General features: G+C 39.9%; 1 protein-coding gene across 3 annotated transcripts; it reads left to right on the top strand.

Moving 5' to 3' along the window:
* Window positions 1-141: 141 nt before the first annotated feature.
* LOC308117163 (aldo-keto reductase family 1 member D1-like) lies at window positions 142-10,569 on the top strand. 3 transcript variants are annotated; one of them, XR_013935825.1, is made up of 10 exons: window positions 460-637; window positions 813-980; window positions 1,124-1,240; window positions 1,583-1,660; window positions 3,720-3,842; window positions 6,452-6,561; window positions 6,763-6,928; window positions 7,067-7,149; window positions 7,237-7,330; window positions 10,294-10,569. XR_013935825.1 is itself a non-coding variant. In XM_080475862.1 (9 exons), exons 1-9 carry the CDS (start codon window positions 545-547, stop codon window positions 7,277-7,279), a joined length of 981 nt encoding a protein of 326 aa, XP_080331988.1. In that variant the 5' UTR covers window positions 142-544; the 3' UTR covers window positions 7,280-7,352. The 3 variants fall into 3 exon arrangements, 2 of the variants coding, with proteins under 2 accessions (XP_080331988.1, XP_080331989.1); XM_080475862.1 differs by lacking the exon at window positions 10,294-10,569 and having other exon boundaries at window positions 142-637; window positions 7,237-7,352; XM_080475863.1 differs by lacking the exon at window positions 10,294-10,569 and having other exon boundaries at window positions 507-637; window positions 1,124-1,153; window positions 7,237-7,352.
* Window positions 10,570-10,816: the final 247 nt, after the last annotated feature.

The following is a 10,816-nucleotide window of genomic DNA, read 5'->3' on the forward strand; positions in this document are numbered from 1 at the left end:
GGAAATGTCAGTTTTCTCCAACACATCCTGTTTACAGACAGCACAAACAAACTAAGCCAGGCCTGCTTCCAGGAATAGCTTTGGAGCAGGTAATAGAAGTCAAGGTCATGTAAAGGAGTTAATATTTGTCTAAGTCAAGTTAATCTGAATGCCAACAGGTTACTAAACAATTCTTATTTTAGCTATGAAAGTGTTGTGTTCACAAATTATTTATCCTGTGCAATTTACCCTTTGCTCTTAACATGATCCTTGTATTGAATCCTGCTTGGTATTTATAAAACCAAGTAGTATATAAAACAATGTTCCTATTTTTTTTATGTGGCTAGGCGAGTTTTGAAGTTTTATTCATGCAGAGAACTGCAGACACTGCAGAACTGCTGGTTAGTATTCAGTAATCAGTAAACTGAGGAGTACAAACAAATAGGGTGAACGCCTTATTTGCAACTCAAAGTAAGAAAGATAGTGAGGTTGGGTTCAATGTTCATGGACGTGTTCTTTGAGAGACAGGCTCGAGTTAGTCACAGCTACTGAACTTTAGACGCAGATGAATTTAACTGCAGAGAGCCACAGTATCCCTCTCAGCGATGGGAATTGTATTCCACTCGTGGGACTGGGGACCTATGGGGACCCTCGAACGGTGAGTTCAATTTATTTATTTTTGTGTGTTTCTACATTCAAACAGCTGCGCTGCAGAGCTGAGCTGCTGAATCAGAGCAACGCTGCATATCCAGAGTCATTGTTAGCTTCCATTGTAGCTATACAGTTCATGCAAGCGTGTCAAACAGTGTTTGTGTTTTCTGTTTTCCCAAAAGACCCCCAGAGGTACAGCGCTTGAGTGTGTGAAACATGCCATAGATGTAGGTTACAGACACTTTGACGGGGCATTGGTGTACTTCAATGAGCACGAAGTGGGTCGAGCCATCAGAGAGAAGATCGCTGATGGAACTGTTAAACGAGAAGACATTTTTTACTGCGGCAAGGTAACACATCCCACTAAAGTTTCTCCCGGGACACATATTGATTTGATAGAGTTTCACCACAATTTGAAAGGGTGCATCATGGTAATGTCATGTTTTCTGGAAACCGCTTCATTAAAGCAGAAACTGGATCATCTGTTTTTCAGCTCTGGAACACCTTCCATCCGCCAGAGCTGGTGAGACCAGCCTTGGAGAGGACACTTAAAACCTTAGGACTGGACTATGTGGATCTCTACATTGTTGAGCTTCCTATGGCCTTCAAGGTTTTTACACAGTAACCAGCTGATAACTCACCAGTCAGCCATTCACATGCAGTCACAGTATGAAGTTGGTGTCATGAGGTTTTCTCCAACAAATGACCTGAAATAAGAACCCATTCACATTTTTTAAAGAATATGCTGGGTAAATTAATAAAAATAAATAAATAAATTGTTGTACTTTGCAATTTTATGTTTCTATCCTTTGAATATGTAGTGAGTGAGGTCGTCGGATAAACAACAATCAGCAAAAGTGTGAAATGCAGTGTAAAATATGTTGGAACTGGCAAATGAATTGAGGAGAAATATAGTTCACAAATAATTCAAGGTACTATGCCTATATTTCAGCCTGGAAATGAATTTTATCCCAAGGACCATGATGGAAAATACATCTACCACCATACAGACCTCTGCGCAACATGGGAGGTGAGTTTAGTTTGACAATGTACATTTGAGTCATTCCCTGTTACCTTCATTTTTTTTAACCATAATTCCTTTACCATTAGTAACATTGTAACTGAATAAACCTTTTAGTTCTGATATGACATGATTTAAATTAAGTAATTTGTGAAATCGAGCTTTCCAATATTGACGTGTTTTACATTAGCTATTTCAGTATTTCTTCTCAAATATCTTCTCTAAAACATTATAAACAATAACACTTATCCTTTTTAAAGGGCAATAAGTCAAACCCTAGTGAGCTGAGAAATACATTTTTGATTATTTTTAATTAAAATGATATGGTAACAGGGTTGAAATTGGACTAACAGATTTGCAAAAGGAGTCATCGGGTTGGATAGCGTAAAGACTAAATATTGGTGCAGGCTTTGTTTCATTTCATTTATTTGTTTATTTGGATGGGACAGTGCATGAGGTTACTGTAAATATGAAGGATTTAGCACAATGCTAATCTCCATCCGTTGTGCCACATAAGACCATACAAGGTTACACATATACAAAAATAAAAAACAATATGGTAAAACAAACACAAAGATGATAAACTAAAACCTACCATAAAGTGCAAATAGTAAAGCGCTTACTCAGTAGTCTGAAATAAGTAAAGGGCCTTTTTTTTAATTTTTTTTTTTTAATTATGATTTAAAGTGCATGATTGTCCTAATGATCAAAGGTTTGGTTGTTGATCAGCCATAGCTTGTGCTGTGTGTAAATATTGGTTATGGACTAAAGTAGCATTGGTCACATTTCTGCAGCCCAGGGTAACAGGAATGTGAAAATAGGTGTGTCCAATCAGAAACCCCTGGTTCTCAATGAGCCCCTTCAGAAATCAGGTGTGTTGCAACTGAGAGAGAACTAAACCATGCAGGACGCCGGTCCTCGAGGACAGTTTGGACATCCCTGATCTATATAATGGGTCTTCAAGCTTTATGTACACACGCACACACACACACACACACACACACACACACACACACACACACAGACACAGGGAGAACATGCAAACTAAAGGTTTCCAAGCCAAACTCTGACTTGAGCGGCGGACAGTCCTGCTATGAGGCTGGACGCCTCACCACTGTGCCTCCCATTGCATTTAGGCATTATATTAGAGTGTTGTTTTTTTGGTGTTGCAATCAAACTAAAATTATTATTTAGAGCAAATAACCCCCCCCCCCCCAAACCTTGTATTAATGCATCAGTGGTTAGTTTCATTTATTTTATTTATTTATATTTTATCATACTTTATTAAATCCCCTTGGTGGGAATTTCTTTACCGAACTGACCCATTGGCGAGCCGCCACAGTTGAGGAAACTGGTGGAGATCGAGGGTCTTGCTCAGGGACCCACAGTGCAAGTATTTTTGGGGGGGATTGTGGGAGGAAAACAGATAAAAATTCAACATCACTCACGTTACGAGAAAGGCGCCATGTAGGCTGCATAATAAGATGTTATACATATTTTATTTAATGAAAGGCAGACGCAACCTTTTTTTTTTGGCAGGTTTCTCATCCTGACGTACAAAGAAACAGTCTGCTGTTTGCCAGCGTTAAAAATACAATTACTGTTAATCTGCATGTCATTTTGCAAAGCCACAAGGAGTGATGACGGAGCTGTATGTGGCCGCCAGGCCAAGATGTTATGGCTTAATTTGGGGATTTGTGTTTGTGTAAATTCAGAAGAAGAGACTGAAGTTAGCTGTGTTGAAAAATTTTTTAAATCATAGTGTGTAGAATTAAATATAAAATGAGGATGATATCATTTGAGTTCGTTTCATCAACCTTTTTTAAAAGAATGCTTCAACTTGAAAAATCTTGAAAAATGATGGCATGTTTAGTAACTTCAGCACATGATATACCTTTATACTGCAAAGCTGACGCCTGAATATTTTCTGCCTCAGCGTCACAGACCGAGGGTACTGAGGACTGGTTTCTCTTCTTTCTGCTTTTCATCTCTCTAAAATGAATCAGTAAATCTGTAAAAATAATCACAATCAGTCGTTGAAACGATGCAAATCTTTTCTTCTCCACAGGCTCTAGAAGCTTGCAAAGATGCAGGGCTGGTTAAATCCCTGGGAGTGTCCAACTTCAACCGGAGGCAGCTGGAGCTGCTGCTGAATAAACCAGGCCTCAAGCACAAACCTGTATCCAACCAGGTGAACTCCGCTCGTCTCTGTCTACCCCTACTAATATAACAGAGTGAAATGTACAAGAGTACAACAGTATATTATTGTAGGCAGAAATGTACTTTTAAAGGCATTGCTTTCAAATTCACACCTGAACACTCTTGTAAAGTTTCAACTTCCTGTTCAGAGCTTACAAGCTGTGAGCTGTGTTTAATGCAAAATGGTTCAAAGACGGTGTCAAAAGGTATTTCCTCTACCTTCATATGTGAAAAGAGGAGGGATTTTTTCCGCCTCAGTTCCTTCCAGGTTGATTCTGGTCATAGGTGCACGGAGAGCTGATGTAATGTCAGCTCACTCTCGATCAGGGGTTTTCACAGGCCTCAAACCAAGACATGACTGAGACTAGGGCCACGTTTACACGTACCCGAGTATTTTAAAGATTGAGATATTTCTCTGCATTTGGGCCTTGCATTTACTTAACACAGCTAAGAGTCACCACAAATGAAGATTCCTGAAAACCCCAGCCACAGTGGAAATGTGGAAAAATTCTGGCCACGTTTACACGTACCCGAGTTTAAAAAAACAAAATCTTCATTTACACGGACCCCATATACACCTGGTTCAACTAAAGGGGGGTCGGCGGATATTTACGTCACAATTTGTGACGTCGTGTTTTTGCCAGGATTCTGATTGGCTATCATGGCTTCATGCTTCTCACTACACTGCCCCCTACAGGTTTGGCATGCTCATACTAGCTCTGAACCAGGTGTATATGTCAATTAAGATTTTTTTTTGTAAACATAGAGGGGGAAATATCCATTTTTGTAACAACCCGGGTACGTGTAAACGTGGCCGAGGTTTAGGTAGTTTAACCGGAAAATTTTAATCAAAGGTTATTGCACACAAAACCAATCCACTCGCCAGAGACACAAAAGAAAAATTCACAAGAAGACGACTACGAACACATGAACAAAGGCAAAAGACATGGAAGACATTATGTGACCACCTGGCATCTCCCAAAAATTGAGGACAGCACGTATAGGCACCCCGAGAGTGGAGTGTAATGAATGTAATGAGACACAGCTGCAGACACTCAAGAGAGTGATCATTGTGGGGGAGCACAGGAGGGCGGAGTCCAACACACACCTGGGGGCAGACACCCAAAACACAACAGACATGGAACCTGAAGGCGCAGATGTCAACATAGCCACAGCATGAAATGTGCACAGGTAAAAATCCAACATGATGAGACTTGAAACACAAGGAACCATGAAGAGATGAGAGTGGGGTGGGGTGGAGGGGGGTACAAAGACATAAGAACGAACAGAAAACAAACCGCAGCATCAGGGCTGTGACACATCCTGCCCCCACTGCCACTTTCTGCAAATGTTTTGAGGAGAAAGTAGCATAGCTCTTCTTGTGCTAATTAGATCATTTTAATTGAAATAACCTGGTTTGTCTTCATTTATAACCTACAATGGCCATAACTGTACACTTGAAGAGGATCCTTTCCGTAAATCATGAATTTATGACATGATTAATGACCTAGAGAGGGCGGGGCTAGGCGGGGATTTCAAGGTATTTCCGGTGTTTTATTGTTTTATGATCCTTTCATGGCCCATTTAAGACCCTTTTATGAGCCCTTTGATGTTTTATGAGCCTTTTTACGACCCATCTGTGGATTTATGGGCCCTTTGTTATCTAGTTGTCAGGATTGAAAGCTCAACATTTGGTAAACAATTGTTGAAGTGGTCCTGGAGAGGTGAAGAAACTGGAGCGTTATGGCATCAGTGGGTTAATTTTTTCATTGGATGAAAAGTAATTTAAGCAAGAGACAACCGTTTATTAATTACCATTAATTTGAGAGAATGTTTATCTTGTTTGATAATCGCCAGGGGAATAGCAACTTAAAAGTTCTGCTAGAAAGTGTAACTGTAGAGAGAGTGAAAGAAGTGAAGTTGCTGGGTGTGACGATTGACTAAAAGATCTGCTGGAAACCTCACATTAAACATGTTCAAACCCAAATATCCAGAAGTATTTCATTCCTCAGCAAAGCAAAATACTTCCTCGGTCTACTCCTCTGAAACTACGTTATGGGTTGGATTGTAATACACTTTTTTTCATCAGCTGTTTCCCATCCATCTTACCTTCTATAGTTTCAGAAATTTAACTGAGCAACCGGGTGAGGAAAAGGTACTTTTCTGAAAAAGACTTATAGATTATAGATAAACGTTTTCCTCTCAGTTTTTTTATGTTGAAGAAAAACCAACGTGATACTACTAATAGCGACAAAATCAAAGAATACAGACCGGAAAAAACAAACTCATAGCCACAAACTATACGAGCCCTTCACAACCTCGTCCTGACCTCTTCAACAACTGTTCACCTCCTGTTGAGCTTCCGATCCAAAACCATCTCAACCCGTCTTCTCCAGCTTTATCTCCAAACTGCCCAAACATAGTTCTCATCTCTAATCAGCATATTTATAATCCTGGCAATCCTGCAAATGAAAATGTCAGCATCAACCTCTCTGCCAGCCCAGGGTAAATATAAAACCTGCTGGGAAAAGGAATCTCACGGCCTTCCAGATCTTTCTGCTGCTGCTGTAGGTAACGTGATTTCTCCTCACTCATCTGTAGGTTGAATGCCATCCATATTTCACACAACCCAAGCTTCTGGAGTTCTGTCGCCGGCACGGCATTGTGATTGTGGGCTACTGCCCAATCGGCTCCTCCAGGGATGCATCCTGGTATGTAGGTTTGTGATATCTGTGAACCGGAACCTTTCTTTTAATGCTGGTGGTGATGTTGTTGAACTCAATATGCTGACTGCTGGAATTTGCATGAGTCTGCACAGACTCGGAGAAAACTCTATGACGTGTAACAGACTCAACGACAAAGCCTCTATACAATAACAATCATTTGCACTGAATTCTCTCTCGGTGGCTTAGGGTGAATGTGAAATGTCCTCCTCTGCTGGAGGACGAGGCGCTCGTGTCCATCGGGAAGAAGTACAAGAAGAGCAGTGCCCAGGTGGCGCTGCGCTTCAACGTGCAAAGAGGAGTTGTAGTGATTCCCAAGAGCTTCAGCCCGGAGAGGATCAAACATAACTTCCAGGTAGAGGAACCAAATCCTCTTTCCACATTCAGTACATCATCCGGCGCGTGTCAATCAAAGGTTGACAGCATAATTTGTGTTTTTAAACAGATGACATAAACTCATGTCAATATTTCCTGCACTTCTCTATCATTCCAGATTTTTGATTTTTCACTCACCAACGAAGAAATGAAAGCAATTGAAGCACTGAACAAAAATATCCGCTTTGTGGAGCTGCTGATGTAAGTATAGCTGAAATGAGCTAATATATTTTAATATCTTGAACTGATCACAGAACTGATACCACTATTTATTTCATTGTGTCCCAGGTGGAGTGATCATCCAGAGTACCCCTTTCATGATGAATACTGATCTTTTCTGTGGCGTGTTAGAAGCTCGTAGTCTCCAAAACAAAAGTCTGAGGTAAATAAAAACTGGTGGAATGGATTGAAGCTGTTCTTTTCATTTCTAATATATTCACTTCACCTCTTTGAACACTAGAGAGCTCTAGCTCCCAGTGAAGGGAAATAGACCAGACCTTTAAAAGACTGCCTGCATCTCTGAAGAGGGCCAATGAAGTTTCTCCGTGATTTCCAATCACCTGATGGAACACAATGTACAATATCACAGCAATATACCGCAGTATAATTGTATAACAGTTAGCCTTGATTTCATTTGACACATACAAGCCTATTATAACCAAGAGTTTATGCAAATGTGGCAATGAGTACAGAATATTTGAGGATTCAGACCAACATTACACAAGGGCCATTACTTGTCTTGTTTTTTGAAAGTCAACTCTGTATTTATGTCCTTCTGGCACATTTGCTGCGAATAGCCACAAGATCCCAATACTCTAATACGCTGCTCATGGTATTGAGAGTGTCTTACTTCTTACTGAAAGGGAGTCCCATGAAGTACTTACCTAAATGTTGTGTTTTTATGGACTGGAAATAACAACGAAAAAAAAACTGAGCAGTGTTTCCAGAGCCATGGTTATAGTAAGGTTAACAGTTGTCTTTGTTAACCTGAAATATGATGGTTTTCAAGCAGTTATATGACACTGTTGTGAGAAGTAAAGATTTCAGCTCCAGAAAGGAATACGAAAGACAAAATGTTCCTGCTTTTGGATTTAATTTGAGTAATTGTTGACCATTCTGAACATTAAGAACATTGATTACGTTCAATGCCAAAGCTACTTGGAGGAACCCGGACTACAAGTACATGTTGTTCTAAACATGAAAGCGGATCGGTAACTTAACACAAACACCACGTTTCTGAAGTTTGCCTCTGTGACAGTGAAGAAAAAACATGGTTCATGTCTGGGGGGAAAAAAAGCACTAAAATCGAATGATTTCAAATATCTTGTCACAGTTCCCTGTATAATCCATAAGTGGCGCAATGAGTAAATATTTGGTTAAGTGTCTGTTCTGTTCCAACGTTATTTTGGAATCTAACAGCAAAAAGGGTCATGTCACAACCACATCATGTCAATAATCTACAGAAGAGAATATGAGCTATTCCAAAGAGGTAAGAGTGTGTTCCTCAGGTAGCCACATGCCTTATTACTTTTAGAAGGCATTTTGAATTTAATCGTTCTGCTATCCAAATGTTTTGGGCCCTAAGGAATGCTGGGTAATGTGTTAGTTAAGGGTGAATATTTATAACAAAAATTATTCTATGCATCACATGTTTTCCTACAAATATACACTAAATCATGTTGTAGCTGTGCAAAGCGGCTGTCAAAAACAGTTCACCGCCTGATTAAGGTCAAATTTGTGGACCTCATGTTGACGCGCTGTAATCTTTGTGTACAAACCTTTAACTCACTTGGAAAGTCATAGCCAGTTTATATCCTGGCAATCTGTTGTAGGCAGACCCTGCATACGTGAGTGTATTTTTGTAAAAAGAGCAGAGGAAAACGTTTGGCTTTGATGTAGTAGTTGTCTTTGCTGCTGCTCCTGCAGAGTCCTCAGTCATCACATATATTTGCTGCAGCATTGCAATGTTATTTTCGGTGGATGGACTCAGATTTTAACCGAGAATAATTTCTCTGACATCAATTAACCACAGCGTCTAAGCTCAAGTGAACGCAACTGTATTTCCTAAACACGCAGTTAAATTATAACAGACTGTTTTCTTTGAAAGGCCTCAAGCCATCCAGCACAGTTCAGCACAAGCGATGTCAATCATTAACCAGCAGCGGTGGTACAGTCGTTCACATTGCCTGGACGACAGGGGGCTAAAATTCAACTTCTCATGTCAGGACACCTCAAAGCAGATGAATGAACATGTTTTTTAAACATCACGTTTGAGTTTGAGTTGAGGAGACAAGATGGACCCCTGAGAGTACACTGAGGAACAAAGCAGTGACCTGCGGCTTTACTGTTGGGATGTTCATTAATGAGCTGAACTCTGGTTTTGTATTTTTTTTGTTTTTTTATTACGTGGAAAGTTTGTTTTCAAAAACAGGTGCAATGAGCAGCAATAACTCCCAGGGTTGTTTTTAATTGTACAAAAACTTCAAAATTTCAAGTACAGTATATCATCCAGAACCCCACATTTGTAATCAGAGCTGTACTTTTTTTTTTTTCTAATCTGACTAAAATCCGACTGATTTTTAAATATAGTTTTGGAAGTTTTTTAATCAATAGTGTATTGATTTGCATTTCATTCAGAATCATACACTTTCTTGTTGAAGGTAGATTAACATATGATGTGTACGTTATTCATCATGAAAGAAGCGATAACAGTTAACTGTCCACCAAAGACAGTTATTTAGTAATACCATGCACCAACTAGTCCCTGAAGCACATTCAAATGTAAAACTACTGAAGTGCAATAACCACATTTGGTTTAATTACCATTTAGCTTTGGAATGTCTCATTGTGAAATAAACAAATCCAATCATTCCTATTATTAGAATTTATCACTTACATGCAATATTGTAAATCCCATTTTCATAAATGATACAAATTGATTTCATGCTGTTTGTAATTCTTCTTGAATGGCCACTATAAGGTTATCGTGGGATCATGCATACAGCCAAAGGCTATATTCACAAGTGCAAACTCATGTTTAACATTTAACATCTTGCAGTTGGTGTGAACATGTGACTGAGAGGAAAGACTTGAGGTTTTTTTTTAACAGACTTTTTAATTGAATATTGACCATGACAAGTCAAAACTCGCCTGAAACTAAAGTCAGACTGAAGGTTTTGTTTTTGATAGAAAGCCGATGGGTTTGTCTCTTGAATTATAATTTGATCCAAGTTGCGGGAGGGGAGTTAAAAAAACAACAAAAAAAACAACAACAACCTTTTCCTGAATTATTTCCTGCATAAAAAGCAGCAGCTCATTTCTCCTTCTGTCCCCACCTCCATACAGACCCTCTGGATTGTGACCTTGTAACAAATGCCTTGAACCAGGCCATGCTGGACCCCTGTGGTGGGAAAATATTCTGAATGGGCCACTGGGTCTGTGAGGAAGGACTCTGGTTTACAGAATAAAGACTCTTTTCCAGGGACTGATTTAGGAATGTTTAGAGCAGAAACTTCATGACGCTGGAGTGCCGTTTTCATTACCATCAACTGGCAAGACTACAGAAATATTGCAATGGCACTTCTGCTAAATAAAGGGTTCAAAGTAGCATGGTGAGCAGATGATGTATTATGTCTCCGTGTTATTCATGGTGGTTGCACATTTATTCCAAGAAAACTGCAAATGTGCATGAATGCATGCCCCATGATGCACAAATCTCAAGGTCCACCTCAGTCTGCAGAACCTGCACTCCATGCTCTCCGGTCGCTCTATGGACAGGCCCTGGGAGAATGTGTGTGTCAAAAGGTTATGCAATCAGCCCACCACACTGAGACTGCACAGACCTCCAGTGTGCTGTGGGGAGTGAGTG

Source organism: Lipophrys pholis (genome assembly GCF_963383615.2).
Source record: "Lipophrys pholis genome assembly, chromosome: 11".
NCBI classification, from domain to species: Eukaryota; Metazoa; Chordata; class Actinopteri; order Blenniiformes; family Blenniidae; genus Lipophrys; species Lipophrys pholis.